Below are 19446 nucleotides of genomic sequence, written 5' to 3'. Positions count from 1 at the left end.
GATGAGGCGGCCATTACTACTACGAGAAATCAAAATGTTCCGTAGAATAGTTAATGAAATTACGATAATTGCCTTTTATATTGATTAGCTTACGCCACATATTTCAATCAACGAATTATAGCAGCTGAGTTCGCGCGGCGTATCCACTTGGAGCGAATTCTCTGGCTAGCACCAATTCCGTGATATTAATTTTCAAAGTGTCCGTTGAAATGCATCGGTGTTCCAGTTACTTTTGTGCTTCAATGCATAAAACAGGGGTTTCCCAAAAAAGTAACTGGAACGCCAGTGCATTTCGTCGGGTACTTTGAAAATTAATATCTCGGAACGGGTGCTGTCCAGAGAATTCGTTCCAAGTGGTTATGCCGTGCGAAATCAGCGGCAATAATTCGTAGATTAATATATGTGGCGTAAACTAATTAATTAAAAAGTTAGTTAACGTAATTAGGGTAACTTTTCTATTGAATATTTTGATTTCTCGTAGAAGTAATGACCGACTCGTCGAGTAATTTAGATCAAGGGTTAGAATTGTGGTGTCTCCCACAGGCAATCTTCAAGAAAATTGGTGCAGCTAAAAAAAAAGAAAGACGCCCTGTATGTACGCTAATGTTTCCTCTCGAAACTCCTCTACGACGACGCCACTGCTGTTCTTCGTGCTGTCCGTCCATGTCTGCAGCACACGTCTGACCACGCTTGTGCTTGTTGTGCCCTCTCACCGTAGTCTTTCAAATAATTTTCTAGCCTCCGAGATCCATATCACAATGCCTCTGAGAGGCTCAAGTTTGAGGCACCCATGGAGGAAGCCGTGTTTCAGCTGTCTGGGGCATCAGCTGCGTGACTGTGTCAGCAATGTCATGCTGTAGTAAAGCACGCTAAATTATAGCGTATTGTTGATTACAAACTGAGGCTGCTACGGCCACTACGGCTTACACCATAGGTGGCTTACACCGCACTCCTACTGTCAGCATTACGATCATGGCGGCCGAGGGCGAAAAGAAGTTATCGTTGAAAAAGGACGAAATTAAACGTCAAGCCCAAGAACAGGGCGTTGTAGACGGCTTTAACCAACTGAGGCAAGAGCAACGTGCCCTGACAGCAAAACTTATCGAACTGGAAATGGAACTTAACGAGCACAAGTAAGTGATTGTCCTCGTGCCGCATTGCGCACATTTTTCTTATGTTTGCCTTTAGATTTGATTGACGTGCCGGCACTGTAGCGGTCTCTGGCCAACTCTGAACTTTCACAAGTCGAACAATGCTTGGCAACCTGTGTTTGCTATACTCTGGCTTAACCCTTGTGAGGACGTACGGTTTCTGCGAGGAAAACTTGATGCGCGTGGGTGTTTGGTGCGACGGGTTGGGCACGATCGGTTGAACCGTTCTTGAAATCACGTGGCCACTATTTTTATTCCTACGTCACGCTCTGAAAAGTGGCAGATAATTATTCGTCTTATTTATATAATTATTCGTATTATTTATTTATATATATTCGTATATATTTATTAGTAGAACGGTTATCTTTTGGATAATTCAACCTGCTACCGATTTCTGTCTTCAATCGTGCCTAATTGCGATTTCTTTGTTGACTGAATGTCGAATGTATTCCAGAACATCAAAACTCGTTACAACGCACTCCTATGATGAAGCAATAAATAAAAAGAAAGTTACACATGTCTTGAGCGTTTCTTTATCGAAAAGCAATCCACAGGGGCAGTGTGGCAAGTTCGTAAGCGTTCATTTGGAAAGGCACGATGACAGCCTGCATTCCAGCTATGCGTTTACCTAATTGTATCCGCAGAAGCACGCATCTACTATTCGTACTGAAAATGCAACGCACTGTCAGTATTGCAAAGCGTCCCCATGATAGGATTCACAACTGAACCCGTACTGGGGCTTTTGGTGCTGCAAGACAGCTGCCTCGTGCTTCGAGACGCAAAACTCAAGCCATTAGTTCATTCTGCATTTGATTGCTCATAGAATTACTGAACTCATTAAATTATCAGCAACAAAGCAGCAACAGCGTGTCACGCGAGTTTTTGCCGTTAAATCAGTAAAAGGGCTTGCAAAATGTATGGTCAGTTGGAGTTCAAATGGAATCAAAAATGCTTCTCCAATTCAATGCAAGATGTACCGAGGGCGCTTTTATGAGTTGTGGTTTTCCCAAAGTTGTCCGAAACAAATAAAAGGTGTAAATAAATTATCTTTTTTCTGAAAGTAATTCCACATACATTACCAGAACTCTAGTGATAGGCCAATGATCTGCTACAATTTTAACTTGCGGGTGCACTTTAGTGGGAATCTATAGTGTACGTTGTTACATTAAATACACCAGTATACACTAACAGTAGGACAGTTAGTGAAGATGCTCAGAATCCAGTGTGCTTCAGAAACGTAAGCTCGCATTAATAGCCGCAACCCGCAGCAGGCATACGTAGACTGGCACGGGTGGTGAGTGAGCACCGTGTCAAGTGAATACAAACATACATACACAAGTTAAACCCAAACCCCGTGAGAGTGATTTTGTGCAACAAGCAACGGCTTTGAGCGACGAAATTAGCTGTTGCACAAGCAGATCGTTCATTCTTGTCACTCGATCGCTCGATTCTGGAAATCTGGAATTCATTGTCCGGAAGAGCTGTGAGCAACTAGCCAATAGCGTGAAACCAGAACTGGATATACATCAGTCAACTACTACCGATTGTTACACGGAACGAGCAAAACTAAATTTTGATATGTGCAAGGATAAGAACCTACTGCAAGACCTCCAGTAATATTTTACGCTGTACATTACAGTAAAACATATCAAGTTCATTTAATAAAGCATGTGTAACGCCAGTTTCGGCATGTATTTGCTACCCTCATATCGGCAACGCTGGGAAGACATCGCTCGCGTGGGGTAAGACTTGTAGGCAATGAGTGAACACGATGGCCATCTGCATTGTGTCACTTGTCGGTGTTGCGCAAGATCACTTGCATGGGATTTATACTTTAGAAGACAAAAAAAAAAAAAATCTGTTACACGTTCGAATTTGCATGCACACCACCTTTGCCAGTCTACAGGTTCCTGCTGCTGCTTGCAGCTGTCAGCACACGCTTACATTTCAGAAGCATATTGGATTCTGAGCATGTGTACCAGCTGTCTTACTCTTACAGTGTGCACTGACATATTTAGTGTCGTGGTTCACTTAGGCACAAGGTCAAGAGGAGCTGCAAGAACATGCTTAAGGCTGAGCCATTCTTTCACTTGCTTCCACTACCAGCGCCTTCAGTGTCAGAGTGCAAACTCTATGGGGACAATATGTTGCCTACGCTGTAATGATGCTTCTTTGTTCTTAGATTTGTTTGCCGTCTCAAACCACTTGTTCAATAAGTTCCCCTACTTCGTCCATGTGTTAAGCCCATTGGTGTTTCTATGTCCATCTGCTTCTACACGCGTTTACAATCAGCAGTAGACTTCCCAAGAATACCAGTGAAAGAGAAATTCGGTACCACCATCTCGGCGAGTGTTTAAATAACACTCGCCGAGATGGTGGTACCGAACGTACTCATCCTTCATGCAAATGCCAGAATACAGAAAGTTCTGCTTTTCTTGTATGTGGCTTGGCCTAAAAGATTGCCGCAGCTGAAAAAATATATAGATGTAAGCTTTCTTGCATATTGAGCAGCACACAAGATATGAACTGACAGAAACAGCTGTGACCAGCGCTATTTCTGTCGCTCTTGTGTTTCGTGCACTGCCTGAAGTGGAAGCATTCCAGTTTGCATGGACTACTGTGCTGTTAAGTGTTTTCTGACAGGGAGTCTTCATTAGGAGCCCGGTCTCTCCGATAATGCATCTTATGCTAATGTTTACTTTGTATAGTTTAACAAGTATATGGAGAAAATAGAATCTTGATTAAAGCTGACAATGTCAGCGTGGACATTTACTCCTTTATCCAAATTTAGCAGCCCACTTGCACTGGTAAAATTATATTTTAACTGTACGTCCTAGCATGAGTGTTTTTCTTTTTTAATTTAATATGGTCTTACATAATAGAGAGAGAACAGCTTTTCCCTATCGTTCACAGATAAGTCTACAGAGTTGTTCAGTAGCTGTTGCGTTCAGCTGGTGAACATAAGATCGTGGCTTTGAATCTCAGTTGTTACAGCAACTTTGGGATAGGGTTGATATGTAAAAACACTTGCACATCACATTTGAATTAATGTTCCAAGAACCGGATCTGAATTAATGCAGAGAGAGATGCAAATGAGAGAAAGGCAGGGAGGTTAACCAGACTTAATACCTCCGATTTGCTACCCTGCACTAGGGGAAGGGAAAGGGGAAGTAAATACGGAAAGAAGAGTGATGGCAAAAATAAAAGCATGTGAAAAAAAATAAGAAGAGGGACAGAATGGGGTCATTATAGTCTTTCTAATAGGCTACTGTCACGTAGAAAAGAATTAATGCAGTGCTCTTCACTATGGCATTGCTAATAACCTATGAGTTGCTGTGAGACATTAAACCCTGTTATTAAGGTATGGGACAAACCTTTGTGACAGATGAAGTGCTGGTTACCAGTTGTATGTTTCAGGCATCTTCGCTCTCCGAAAATGCCACTGTGAAGCCCCCACTTTCTGGCATTGCCATGAGTACTGCAGCACCACAGTGTTACTTTTCTTAGTAATACTCAGAAAGTGTGTTTACAGCTCATCTTTGCTCTGTGTCCACTGTAACATCTTAGAGCTATTACTTACTGCTGAGTCATGGTGGAGCCTTCCTTTTGTGATTATGCTCCTCAGTAGGGATTCCTTGCCACACAGTTGCTGCAGCACACTTTTGTAGGAGGAGCTTCTGAGTCGTTAGCTTGCAACTGACCATATTGGAGCAAATGCTGCACAAGGGCTTAGATGCGGTAGGTGTGTTGGCATCAATGAATTCATTGCCTTAGTGGTGAGTTATGTCCACTAGCCTTTCGTAAGCCTAAATTATAAGTTGTAAAATAGCAACAAAATTGAAGTTGAATAACATTGACTTGTTTTACAGCTTGGTTGCTGAAGCACTTCAGAAAGTTGATGGTGACCGACGCTGTTACCGAATGGTTGGAGGTGTGCTTGTTGAAAGGACTGTCAAGGATATTCTTCCTGCTGTGGAGCGAAACAAGGAAAATGTGAGTTTTCGTCGGTGACCTGAAGAAATATACTGATTTTCATGCCTACACAAAGTTCTGCCTATGGTTCCCATGTGTACTGGGACTTTTTTCTTGCAAATGTTGCACTGGGAAACAAAAATTACTGTTGAGTTCAACTAACATGGCATGTGTGCAAACCTCAATTGTCACACCTGTTACAGTCTACACTTATAAATTTACATGCATATCAACCATAATCCCCCTTCCCATTTTTGCAAACTTTTATCTCTGTTCCTGTTATAGCCCTTTCAGTACAGCTAGCTAAATTCTGTGGCATTTTTAAAATACATTTACACACTCTGGAGTGCTTGCTTAAGCAATTTATTGCAAAGCTGTAAATAACCCATACACTTTGAACTTTGTCTACACTACACATCGCCCATACCATAGCACTTATCTGCACCTAACGATAGCAAAGTGCATTGCTTAATGTGTTGGGGAAACCTACTATAAATCTTGTAGAAATGTTACGTTCATTACACATTATGCTTAATATGCACCCCCCTTCTTCATATTCACCAAATTTGACTCTGCGTACCATAAAGTTCAATATTAACACTGGACACATAGCAGAAAGCTGTTGTATAATGGTTTCAAGCATTTAATGAGTTTCAGAAGTGATTGTCTTCTAAATTTTGTCTGCAATGGGGGGGTGTGGGCCAAACGTGTTTAACTATGGTAATTTTTTCAAAGCACTATGAAAACGGATGTTTTCAAGCACTTGTAGTTGCACTAACATATTCGCTGTAAAAAGCCTAACTGGTGATGCCTTTCACTTCAGTTTACTTTCTCAACATTTAGTTTTTTGCAGTTGTCTTCAGCTGTGGGTTTGCCCACTGTGAACATCTTTTTGTTCATTTGGCTACATGTTGGATGTATGCCAAGTAATCCTCCTTCACTCCATGTGTAATAACCATGCCAAATGGACACAGAAAGTGACATTAAGTGGTCAATGCCTGAAATTTAAAATATTTAATTATTTAATGTGTTTCCCACAACTGTAACTAAACTAAAAAATGAATACTCTGTATGACGTAGCTTGCACAGTGCAGTGTACATTAAATATTACTGCTGTTACTACTAGAGTTTGCTGTTCATCAGGATGCTTAACACAGGCGCTTATTAGCACTGCTGTCAACATCAGTGCTCGGCAAACTTCTCTCATTAGATGCTATGTTAGAATGTACTAGCTGTGTCAAGCTCAATGCAAACAGTTCTCATCAGCTTCAGATTTTGTATTGGCTAGTGGTGAAGCACAGCAGCAAACCCAAGCTGACGTCTCTAGCTGTTGATCACATATTCTTACTTGGGTAAATCAAACAGTAAAGGCAATTTTCACATATCACCTTTATTCGCTCAAAGGAATGAGAATTACGGATATCGCTTTTTAACTTGAGCCCCCTGCACTTTTGTTATTGCACAATCAACTGCTGTATCACATCTGCTAAGGAATTGTTTGGTTGCTCGCAAAGCCACATTTCCACTGCAAGCTAGACCTCATCGTCTGACCTGAATCGATGAACATGCAGAGCCTCCATCAGGGGGCCTAAGATGTTGTAATCTGATGGCACCAGATCAGGGCTGTACGAAGGATGGGGAAGTGCTAATAGATGATGGCGGATATCTGCTGGTTTGACTCGCTTCTACCACAGAAAGTGCGCCAAGGCATGCTGTTCCCTGATTGTGAAATCATGGATTGGTGTGCCCATATATGGGACCTTCTCGCGCCACAACATTCAACTGAGTGGGGCAGTGATGGATACTCCTACTTCCACGTCACTCCAACTGTACAAGTAGTGTCACATCAGACACACCAAGTCTTCCTTTGTTCCCCTGAGAATACTAAATTCTGCTCACTTTTTGATTTACGCTCGTACATCAAAGTATTGATAACACCTTTAAGCTGCAAGCATTTGCTTACTTGGAAATTAGCACTAAAGGTTGCCTGTTTCAGAGGACAACTGTCATCATCATCATAGTGGCAAATAACATTACCCTTTCAGGTGCCAATTAATTCTGTCCATTGAAAATTTGGTTAGTGGATTGACAATTTTCTATTCTTCAGTGAGGTTCAGAATGTGGACACTGTGCGAGAACTCTCTACAAGAGATTCAGGTATTAAAACATGAACTATTTCGTGCCTAGCCTACTTACAACTTATCTAGCCACTTGAAAAAGAGGTCTTTTGTAAAACCAGAAAGAACAGTGAAAAGGGAACCAGCTACATGACTGCATACTGATTTTGAAAGGGAAAACACGGCTTGCTTGTTTACGAAACACTTTATGCGTATTATGCGAACTTGCAGCCCAAGTACAATCATAAGCGTTTCAAGATGTGTGTGACATGTTTTAGACATAATTATTTTCATCAGTGGTTTTGCTTTTGATGCACTGTCTTGGCGTTCACATGTGGTAGTAGCTCTGAAAATGTCATAAAGGAACTTGAAGATTTGCTGAAGCACTTTTAAAAAATAAGTGAGCTTGCAGCAAGTTATTACAGTTACTTAAGTTACCCCGAATGCAGAAATTTGACGAAGCCCAAGAATTGCGATAACTGACCACAAGTAATTTTAAATTAGCAAAACCAAGGAGTAGCGACTGCAGGAATGCTGCAAAGTGGGGAATCAGCTCTGATTGGCAAAGACTGATTGTGGTATCATTGAAGGTATCACAGAGGTTCCTGGTTTGAATGTGGCATTGAACACTGTTAGAGTTGTAGCACGATCTCACTGCTGGCACCCAGTTGTAAGGTTTGTATTCGGGCATGAACTACGTGGTAGCTGGCCCATGCCGTCGTCCAAGTCACCCACGCTTGGGACGTGGTTGTAGGGAGGAACTTGCTCTCATCGATAACTAGGAGTGCAGGATTTATTTATTTACATTAAAACAGAAGATACATTTCAACAGCCTAGCATGACTGCAAAAAGGAGCACGAATCTCCCACCACGAAGCACAAAGCTCCAAGCACCTCTCGTCGAGCACAGTCCTAGCAGCCGACAAACTGCTGCTTAGAAAGCCTCTGTCCTCCCCAGATCCCAAGGGGAGGGAAAACTGCTGTCCAACCTTCGTCCAATCAGACCGTCCACCGTCGTTGGGGTGTAGTCGACCTGCCTTTGAGGGGGAGGGCTCACACACTCTCATACGCACTTTGGATTCCCAGAACCCACCGAGTTGAGTGGGTCCTCGTAGCCAGCTTGTCACGCCTGACTCCAGCCGGCGCCTCTTAATTTCAGAGCTGACTTCTCTGGTAGCCGCCACGAGTGTCGGCAGACTGTGACAAATCCTAGGGTGCGAGGAAAAGCACACTGCAAAACACCCTTTTCTGAGAAGCTCTCTTGCCGCAAATAGACCATGAAGGCGGCGGCGAATCAACCAACAATACTCGGTCCAACGAACGGCTAGCCTGGCCGACGCCACTGGGCTGTACAAGGAGGTGCATGGTTAATTAACTCTGCCGTGGTCTCCAGTTCTCCGAAGGAAGTGCATGGTCGGTTAGCGTTGCCAGCGTCGCCGGTTCTCTGAAGGATGCCACGCCCCAGGTAGATCGAAACAACTGAAGCAGGCTGAGATCGGTTTGCAGAACAGTACCCCTGCAGGCCGATCATAGCAACGCTTTGCACTGTATCCTGCAAAATTGAGAATACAGCACATTTTGCAGTTAAAATAGTCTGTTTTATCTGGAGTTGGTGCCTGTGTGCACATTCGAAACAGTGAACTCTGCACATAGTTTTTGTAGTTGGGCAACTGTTGTGCAGTGAAGCATGGTGCAAGTAAGAGTGGAGCACTCGGCCAATTGCCACTTCAGAAATGCCAATTGCACTATTTAATCTAGCTTCAGGTCAGCCCTGTGTGTTTTGTCGTACCAAAGTGAGGCCACAAATGTTTACTTTGAGATTTAGCTGGAATTTCTGTGCATTTGCATGACAGTTCACTGCATGTCGAATCCTGCAGTGGGGCTCCTCAATTGTGCATGCTTTCAACTGTAGTTATAGATAATTTTTATATTGAAAACTGCATCAAACAAACTTGACTCCAGGGTTAAGTGAATCGTGTTCCTTTCAAAACGAGCAGGTCTAAGTTGTACTATTGTGTCAGGAGGCATGATGTTAATGAGAAAGCTGCATTTGTATTTTTTGGCCATTGCAGTTCTTCAGAGTCACGGCATGCCGACTGAGTAGCACAAGTTGCTATTATAAGGCAGTTCTCACTGTTCAATAATGACTTAAAATCTTGCCACATCTGTCAATGAAACGGATCATTGCCACCGCTTACCGTCACTCCAAGTAAAGCATGCATTGGGTGTATATTTCATACTTATTCTTTTCCTTACAATACTCACAATCACTCACCAATATTTTAGCAGGCTTTGTACTGAGTCACACTCGGGTACGCTCACACATCGGCACTCGCGTTCCTATTTGTGCCCACTTGTATTCACTAACGCTCACATGTTCCTAGTCACTCCTACTTATTGTATAGATTCATGTCAGGGCATTGTATAGATTCATGTCAGGGCTGCACCCATATAGCGGCCACACCCCCAACTTGGCAGCCTGAAATTTGGAAAGAAAGAAATGTCTAATGAAGAAGCAACCGTGTTTGTTGCCCTGATGCTGCAAGCGTGCATCGGCAAATTTTTCTGCACTGCGTACTTCTGCATGCCGCTGTTAGATGTTGCAAGCTGCTTGTTGGTGTCTCATGCAATGGTACTTCTGGGGATATGGGCTTCACGCAAGCTGCCTGCTGCGCCAGTACTATTTTGACCCAAGAGGTTCGATCCCATGTAAGGGCCACACCTTGTCAAATTGTGAGAAAAAAAGTGCTGCCCTTATACGAGTCTCTATGATGCGGCACTCACCTACATACTTGCTCACTTCCACTCACCTTCACCAGCACTTATACCCATTCATACTTGTGCCCACTGCCACCCTTCGTCACTATCACTATCTCACACCTGTGAAATCTGTGTGGAGTCAGTGTACTCGTGAGTGATTATGCAGAACCTACGTTCTGTTATTATTATTATTATTATTATTATTATTGTTATTGCAATAGCAATTGTATGGACACCCCAAGCAAATTTTTGCCATCGCCGTGATGTTCTGTATAAAGTCCAAGGGCAATAACACTGTTGCCGCGTGTCCTATGCTGTATGTGTGAGTGAAAGCACACGAGGGAAGCCGATGATCACGGCTCAACCTGTTGTGTGCAAACAAAAAAAAGCAGAGAGCAAATGCACCGTGTTCCGTCGCGCGAAAGGCCATGGAAAGATGAGAGGGAGGTAGTGGGGGTGGCGTTGTGATCCGGCACTAGCTGTGTATTTCGCCACCAGGCGCAAAGGGAACTGATGATCACAGTTCAATCTCGCATACCATATATGGAGGAAAGTGGGTTGGCAGTGCACGAGGGAGGGGGAGCAGCTTTGACTCCGCCAACAAGTCTGTACTTTGCAAGGCCATGCGCGGACACACACGGCATACCTTGAAAGGGATCTGCGGATGGCTCTTGCCTTTGTGCACGTTGTGTTCTTGCCACTCCTGCATTGAAGTGATAGACCGCATGAATGTCGCTTCACTCACTGCTGCTGCCACGCTTGCTCACACCAGTGTTATGACAGCGAGTGCCCGCACTCGTTGAGTGTGATGTGTTGATGTTTGCGTGTTCACTCTGACACCACATTTTTTAATTCAGTTAGCAAGTGAATGTTTCCAAGTTTATACTGCCGATAAAACTAGTATACTTACTTCGTTTAGCTGTCCACTAACTCGTTATTGCAATGATTACTTCGGCTTTCGTGTGAAACTGTGACATTTTATTAATTATTTTATGCATACTGCATACCTCAGTGCGGTCCAAGCAGGACGGGCATGCTTATTAAAATGCAAATAAATACAAAGCGCAATTGTGAATATTGTAAACAGAATTGTAGCACATTTCAAAATACAATCATAACACAATTGCAACAAAATCCTAATAAACAACGAAAATGAAAATATAACACTAACGCATTGTACATGACAAAATAAATAAAGCTCTAATCAACATACATTTCGAAAAGCTCAGTTAGGCGGTTCCAGTCAGATATTGTAGGTGTAAAAAATGACTATAAAATGTTAGTTTTAGCAAATTACAGAGTTAGAGAATGGGTTCGGTGTTGTATGTCTCGTGGATAGAGAAGTGAAATAAATTCTGTGGTCAAGAGCATACTTGCGATTTAGAAATTAATAAAGTTCTTCATATTTAGTGTTTTTCACCATTTTCACCATTGTTGGCTGTCATGAGCTCACTCGGTGAGTCTAAGTGTGAATTTAGAATAAATAAACCTTACAGCCTTTCTGTGGATAGCTTCTAGCTTAAAGGATCCCTAATGACACAAGAATATTCAAGTTTGAGGCTTATATGCGTGAAATAATTGAGAACGTGAATTTAAGAAATGCAACCTGTGGAAGGCAGAACAACAGTTGTTGTCTATATCCATGTTCCTGGAAAGATCACTAGTTATTCTTGGTCAGAGGTACCGGCAGCATCCACAAGTGGTTCCGGGCAGCTTGTTATGAGATGATGCAGTAGGCAAAGGACCTGCACAATGAAGACAAGCAGATTGTGAACAGACTGCATTTGTAGCATGGACACTTTATAGTGGCACGGCGCTTAGCCGTTTGCTTGGGGCCGGCAGCCGAGAAATGGCTGTTTCCCTGTTAAACAGAAACATTTCTGTTTTGGGGAGCCAATGGGTCTGGATGCTATTACCGACAGTATGTCATCTAGTGCACAACCCAATGCACCAATGAACTACTCTGGCCAGCTCTCTTAGCACACCCATCTACCCTAGCACCTTCATGGCAAACACCAGAGGCTTGTTTTTCTTGTCTGATATGCATGCTAGAACAATGTGGTGTCCCAACTGTGCCTTTTATGACAAGGTACAGTGAAACCTCGTTAAACCGTAGTTGACCGGAGCTCGGAAAAAGTACAAACTAAATGGTAGTACTGCTTAACTGAAATAGCATGAGATCGCCCACTTACCTGTTAAAAACGGAACTCATAGAGAGTGTGATGAAAGGGGAAAAAGACATGCAGTATTTATTCACTTTATGCGACAAAAGTGTCATTTTTGTTTGATGCCGCGGAGGCCTAGCAGCGACGACAGGGGCCTCAAACTTACTGAAGCTGTGAAACAGCTTTTCAGCCAGCCCCCTCTTCTCGGCAAACACTCGCATAGCAGATTCCTCGTTGGTGTTACATATTCTCTGTGCACGCATGCGGTAGCGCTGCAGAAGTTGTGGGGCGCCGTTTTCATTGCGGGGTGCTGTTCTCGTTGCGACGATTGCATTTGTGAGGCTGACGTAACGGGCAGCTTCTGCCCTGTCGGCCCTGAATCACCCGTGCTGTCGCTTTCTGTGTCATCCTCATTACTGTTGCTAGTCGTCACTTTGACAACGACAGAGGCAACAATGGCAGAAAGTCAAACCTCGTAGCTGACATCTCTTCGTGGTCACAGCAGTGCCGCCGAGCCTTTGCATTCCAAATGCCACACACCGTAGTCAATAGCAGATCCCTGTTGCGTGTCAGTGCCGACTTCTTATTGTCGCGTTCGATAGCACGAATGATGTTTAATTTTTCTTCTATGCTGAGCGTCCGGCATCTTTTTTATCCGAGCTTTGGCATGATGCGAGTCCTTGGTTGCACGGCGCCGAAATGATGTTGGTGTTAATGTGGTTTCATGCGCAAACGCACAGGCTGCTTGGAGGCTGTTCCGTTCTCTGAGGCTTGTTGTTCTGCTGGGCTGCCCAATGGAAATGACGCACTACCGTGTTTGCACGACAAAAAGTGGAAACACTACATGTTAACAGATACATACGCAATAAGCTGGTATGGTTTATGCGGATACAAAACACATTATTTTCAGTGGCCCCTGAGTCGAGGATTTGACTTTACTCCTTTTAAAACGAAACTACTGTTTAAGCGGGTACGGTTTAACGAGGTTCTACTGTATTACCGCTGCCTATTCTCTCTAAGATGAATGAGGGCCGTGAGTGCTGTGTCGTCAGTGCACCACCAAATGGCTCACTCACACCTGTGCTTCAGAGACAAATACGCCCCAAATGTCAGCCTACTTTTAGCATAAGGGTAATAGCAGGCATCTGTTGGCAATAAAACTGCATTTTCTTACTATTAGCAGTTGTTTTTGAAGCACCATCCACTGCATTTCAGACTGAAGCAGACTAGACCACGCAAGCTAGACTTTACTCTGGCTTGCCAGCAATAGTGATGCGCTGCTGTGTTCTTTCCAAGACTTGCTGTTGACTCAAGGTCCAGAACATGGCATGTCGGATTAGGGTTACCAGGGCCATTAAGTTCCGCTATGCTATCGCAGGCTTTTGCAGGGCCAGACATCTGGCACATTACAGTCAAACCTTGTTATAACAAAATGGGATATAACAAAGTAAGTGAAAGTGCCTTTGAAATTGTAATAGAGATTCATATTGCAATACATGTAATAATGGATATAATGAACTAATTCTCGCTCTCCCTTCAACGTCGTTACAGAGATGTGTTACTTAATTTGCACAATTACTAGTCAACACTATGCATTTTAAAACCGACAGTGGCAGAAGCCCACAAGCAGTACCAGATGGCTATTGTGTGATGCTAAACAGCAATGCTGTGCTAGCTCCAGCAAATATAGCATTACCGCGATTGAATGGGAATCAAAACTGCAATGTTAATGTAGGTTTGTTCCAGCCACCACCACGGGCTCCATTTATCACCAGCTTAGATTTCACTTGTGCTAATGTGATACACTCAATATTTGGTGTCAACAGCTATTGAGGAACCAACCACTGTCCCTTTAAGGTTTCAGCTTCTTTTGTTTTCTTCATTAAAGCAGCGCATTAACCACTATATTGTCATTGGAAACCACACTCTTGCAACAACCGATAATTTCACACGGGAACAGTGCGTAAAACATGATCATCACAACCTAGCTATGCCTACAGCAGTGTCGATTACCAAAAAATGCACATGCTTATTGCTTACATTTATTGCAAAATATTGGTACAGAATGCCAGTAAACAGCTCCCTTACTGTCCCCAAGCTGGCTAGCTAGGCAGAAGGCTCACGTGACCCCAGTTTTGACACCACTTCCAGTGGTTTTCTTTTCACCCTGCCCTCCTTTGCTGCACGAGAGAGGTGGAGCTACAGCAGAAATCTGATTGGCAGTTGCTGTGGGCCATCACACACAATCGAGAAAATATTTTCAAGAGCTAAATAACAGCTTCCCGAAATGCCACAAATATGCCAATTCGAAAACCAGTTCATTTTCTCTTTAAAGGGCTCCTCACCATGTCACATAGCACATTTTTGTCACGATCCACCCTGGGTCGTGAACAAGGGAGGGCTTGTGGCACCCTCCGATAGACGGACGCCCCACAGCGTGGTGGTGCTGAACGATGACTGACCGGCGAGCAGCCGTGCTCATCGGTGTTTATTGCGGTGCGGTGACCAATGTTGCCTGCCGAGCTTAGCGGGCGAACCAAGATTATGCCCGAGGGGGCGACACATGCTTGCTACAATTTTGGGCATACACTGTAAGTTGTTACGTACCCTCTAGGGCAGGTAACTCCACTGCAAGAATTTTTGCGGTAATTCTACTGCTGGAATTTTTCAGATTGGTTGATTAATATCTGAGATAGAAATATTTTAGTACCGCGAACCCATGATTTCAGGAGGCGGCGTCACCGCCAACCTAACACTCTCTCCACGTGCCCCTGTGTAGCCTCTGCAAGTGAAATTCCTACCCTGCATTCTGCCATATTGGAGCCGGAGGATTGTATGACGCATACTGCACTTGCCCCCACGTCTTTGTTTTTTTCTCGCTTTTTTGCTTTGCGGTGCTGTTGCATTTGTCTCATTTTGCGCAACGCACGATATTGCGCGCTGTACACGAGCACGCCTGACTAGTGGTATAATTCAGTGCTACACAAATACTGAGGCAGACACAAGTAGATCACAGAGCATGATCGCGTGTGTGACTGCGAGACATAAGAATAAGCAGACAAAACGGAAGTACATCTCTCTTGCTACGCTACAAAGTAAAACAAAGATGTGCAGACGTTTGGTTTGTAAGTTTTACAGTTCTAAACTTCAATTGGTCTATTGAAGCAACAGATCAAACAAGTAACTGCTCTTGCCTTGAATAATTTTCAGTCATATGCCACTATGAGCGATGCCACAGCGCTGCCATGTACGTAGACTCATTTGTGCAATATACGTCTACTTTCTGGCTGGGAGTGCGGCACCCGTGAGGAGAAGGGCAAACGGCCTTTGGTTTAAAATTTAAGTACTTTCTGTGGCATGCAGGGATGTATTACCTGACAGACACAACCGTGAGCGCGCAATGTGGGGGGCCCTTTAAGGAGGGGCCCTGATGAGGGGCCCTTTAAGGCATTAACCAAGCAATGTCATTTTTCGTGCGCACATGTGTGGCACAAGTGCTATAAATAATGCACCACACCATGTTCAAGCCACATTCAACAGTTATTAGCTCTTAAGTAATCCAAGAATGTTGTCTTCTATTTGGGAATAAAACAACTTTATGTAATGTGTATATTGATACATACTATAACAGATTTTTTTTTTATTTATATGCATCATTTAAAAAAAAAATTCTGTGGCAGGTATCAAAATTTTGTCTTTAAACTGGATTGATCATTGAGGTGGGCTTTACGTGCACATGAAATATAGAATGATTTACTTGCAACAAAAGTACAGTAGGTATGTTTTAACTAATTTATGACACTTATTGCAATTTACGAAATGCAGCTGATAAGTTTGGAGGAAAATCAACTTGGAATGATTATTGAAGATGGCACCAGTTTTGGAATATGAGCGGCCAAACGTGTGGTAACAATGCACTGTCGTTCCAGTTACAGTTGCCGACCATTTATTCGGACTTCACGGGGACTGCGAAAATGTCCGACTAAACAGGTGTCCGAAAAAGCAGATTAAGAAAAAAAAAATGAATTCCTTTATTTCCACGCACTTATTCGAGCTCGGCAGTAGGCTTGAAGAAATCGTGAATGCGCCGTTGCACGCTGTTCCGTTTACGCGCAATCAGATAAGCCTGAATCTCAGAGAGGGTCATACGACCACTATAGGCGGCTGAAAGCACAGTCACTGCTTGTACACGCTCCGCATGCGACGGCAGCGTAGCACATGGTGCGTCATCCTCCGACTCAAGGGTCATCGTCCGGCGGTGCAGCAGAAACCTGACGAATGATCTCGCCGTCCTCGAGTTCTGCGCATGTCAGTACAGCAGTGTCAGCACCTGTGAAACTGTCAAATGAGACAGTGTCCTGAATTGCAATGCAACCACTACGCAGGTCTCGGCAGAACATTTTCCACGTCAGTAGGGAGCACATAGGAAAGCAACAAATCTTAGGCCTCCTGGCACCCGCTTGCCGGCATTCCCCAGCGCAGTCTGTGCGGGCACTGTTGGCGCCATTAGACACTTGACGCGATGTTTCTGTATGCCGCGTTGGATCACCGGAACCTCGACACAGCACACACAGCAAACACCACCATGCTGACACCAGTCGCGCAAACGAAAAATGCGGCCTACTCGCAGTGTCGTGCACGAGGAAACAAATCAGCTGCTGGATTGTCTTGACATGGCTTACAAAGCTGAAACCGGAACTTCTGTAGAACCACTCTATCAAACCAGACAGAAACGATGATGATGAGCGGGGATTTGCAGTAGCGCCGCTTCGTGGGGCAGCAAGGAGGCTCCATTCAAAACAAATGGCGTTCAGCAAGTCGAACCATGCACCGGTCAGAGTCCGTGCATGGTGCTCTCGATCGAGTTGGCTCAAGGAGTGTCCGAAAAATCAGACGAGAGGTTGCAAGGTGTCCGAACTTTCGGCAGTTGTTATACATTATGGTCTATGGAGAGAATGGCGGTGCCGTGAAGCATACCGAATAATCGAGCATGTCCGAATTTTTGGAGTCCGGAAAATCAGTCGGCGACTGTATTGTGTTTGTTTAACAAAAGCAACGTTTCATGCATTGAAGTACAAAAATAACTAATGCCCATGTACTGATATTTTATTGCACACTTTGGTAATAAATGTGTCGAAACTGGTATCATCTTAAAAATTCCTTCAGAGTAGACATGCCTTTGAAATATCACAGGCTACACTTAATAAATTGCAATATTTGCATAACCTAAAACATAACTAGTGAAATTTTGATAATTAGTTAAGTATGATTTCAGTTTCTCATAAAAGCAATGTCTGCCTCTTCAATTAATCCAGTTTAGCGGCTTGGATTGTGCTATCTGTCACAGGTTATCTTTACATACAGTATAGCCTAAAAAAGAGAAAAGATGTGGCATTATAATGGTGCTACCTGACAATACGGCAGCCCTATTAGTTTGTGCACCCTTGTACTAGGTTAGTCCTTTTTGTATTCTTTGGTGAGGTAGAATAGAGAATGCACCTGAAAGCTCTTCTCTTGTTTTTCAGATTTCGAAATCAGTGGAGCTGTTAAATGAGAAGATTGTACAGAAAGGCCAAGAGGTGAATGAGTACCGTGAAAAGCACAACATCCAAATTAGGGTCTCTTCCAACGCAGCCTCCAAGTCCCAGCCTCCTGCAGGGAGCAGTGGTGGGGGTGAGAAGCCAGCATCACAACCTGCAACAGGAGTGTTAGTCTGACAGAGTCCGCTGTTTGTTTTTCTTTTACTTTTTTTAGTTGTCGTTTTACTGCAGCTTCATGCTTCAACTTTTACTACCACAGCTGTTTCACATGAATGAAATGTGGGGTGTAATTTTATGGATGAGCCTTAAGCCTCAATAAGATGTTGCGCACCAAGATATTTGAGCTTTCTTTTTTTTCCCTTGATGTTCCTTTTTCTGGTAAATAAAATATTTATATGTATGCAGTTTGTATGTCTTGAGTTGGTGGAACAAAGATCTTTCATAGCCGAAGCTTTCATAGTAAGTCCAGGCACACAAGCGCATCTTTGTACTAAGTTTCAATTACAGATGTTTTCTTCTGTTGCTGCATTAAAAATATGCAAGCTAGCTTGACTTATGGTATATGTTAATGTGTCCTTTCTTTTGATGGCATGAATTGTGTGGATTCTGATGAAAGAGAGAATTATCTTGCAGAAATTGGCATAGTAACATAACACATTTAATGTAGCAGGGCTAAAACACATTGGTAGGTAGTGAATCCATATGACTGGACAGGTTGCATGCATTTGCGCCATTATGCAGAGGCTTTTGACACTCATGATCACTCGATCTCACCAGCTGCGAGTTGCTTTATGTTGACAAGGGAAGTTCCACACGTTTTGTTTTGCTGTTTTCTTCTGTGGCTGAGGGTGGTTGCAGGACATGTTCATCACTTACATGTGAGGAAAGAGAGAGAGACGGGAAGAAGAAAGGCAGGGAGATTAACCAGACTGAGTCCAGTTTGCTACCCTACATGTGGGGAGGGGATTGGGGAGGGAAAGAAAGAGAGAGAAAACGTGAGTCTATACCGCACTTTCACATGCACTAAGGTCTAGGATGTCTATGGTCGGGCACTCAAGTATGTTGCCTTCAGGTAGTGAAGAAGCGCTCGAACTGCTTTCTGGGCTAAGCATGTGAGAAAAGATTCTGCCTTGTGTCATAACCTGAACTGGCTATCCATTCTTGCCTGTTCATCATGTGGCTTAGATATTCAATAATGTTAAACTTGCTTTTTGTTTTCTTTGTTATGCAGTGTTTTTTCTTTGATTGGCAGAATTTTTTTTTCGCTGGATTGCTCAGAGGTGGACATACTATAAGAATGAAATGCATGATCGACTAATCAAAATTTAACTAAATAACTATTAAACTAATCACTTTATGCCACATATTGCAATTCAATTCATGAATTGCAGCTGGTGAGATTGCAAGGCATATCCACTTGGAATGAAATCTAAAGACTTCAGTTTTGAGATATGCATTCTTAAAAGTGTGACGAAATGCATTGTTCCTGTTATTTTGTTGTTGATGATGATGGTCTTTGTGGCATCCCCTTTGAAATGGGGTGGGGAAAAATGGCCCCCAGCCTGCTTGATTTAATCAGGTTTTACTACATCTATCGCTATCTTGCCTTTTGCCTATCTGATCTCAGTCTTAACATTTGTATTTAAAACCTCTATACTATACCATTAGTTACACTTACAATGAATCTGGTTCTGTCAATCTCTTCCCTGATTTTTTTCCACCAATACTCTAATCGTATCTTG

General features: G+C 43.3%; 1 protein-coding gene and 1 long non-coding RNA gene across 2 annotated transcripts; one reads left to right on the top strand and one right to left on the bottom strand.

Annotated features, from left to right (window-relative positions):
* The first annotated feature begins 926 nt into the window (after positions 1-926).
* Pfdn2 (prefoldin 2) lies at positions 927-18104 on the top strand. Its single transcript, XM_075691781.1, has 3 exons — positions 927-1133; positions 5021-5144; positions 17690-18104. The coding sequence occupies exons 1-3, from the start codon at positions 973-975 to the stop codon at positions 17879-17881; spliced, it is 477 nt and encodes a 158-aa protein (XP_075547896.1). The 5' UTR covers positions 927-972; the 3' UTR covers positions 17882-18104.
* LOC142582279 (uncharacterized) lies at positions 8641-11739 on the bottom strand. The gene is made up of 3 exons (XR_012828407.1): positions 11606-11739; positions 10646-10702; positions 8641-8791 (listed from the first exon to the last, which is right to left on the bottom strand). It is a non-coding gene; the product is annotated as an uncharacterized LOC142582279 (long non-coding RNA).
* Positions 18105-19446: the final 1342 nt, after the last annotated feature.

The sequence above is a fragment of the Dermacentor variabilis genome, chromosome 5 (genome assembly GCF_050947875.1).
Source record: "Dermacentor variabilis isolate Ectoservices chromosome 5, ASM5094787v1, whole genome shotgun sequence".
Lineage (NCBI taxonomy): Eukaryota > Metazoa > Arthropoda > Arachnida > Ixodida > Ixodidae > Dermacentor > Dermacentor variabilis.
This window is presented reverse-complemented; position numbering and strand designations above follow the sequence as displayed.

Coding starts and splice junctions, on each gene's coding strand:
- Pfdn2 (XM_075691781.1), top strand. CDS start 973: ATGGCGGCCGAGGGCGAAAAGAAGTTATCGTTGAAAAAGGACGAAATT. Junction 1,134..5,020: donor ATGGAACTTAACGAGCACAA/GTAAGTGATTGT, acceptor CTTGTTTTACAG/CTTGGTTGCTGAAGCACTTC. Junction 5,145..17,689: donor TGGAGCGAAACAAGGAAAAT/GTGAGTTTTCGT, acceptor CTTGTTTTTCAG/ATTTCGAAATCAGTGGAGCT.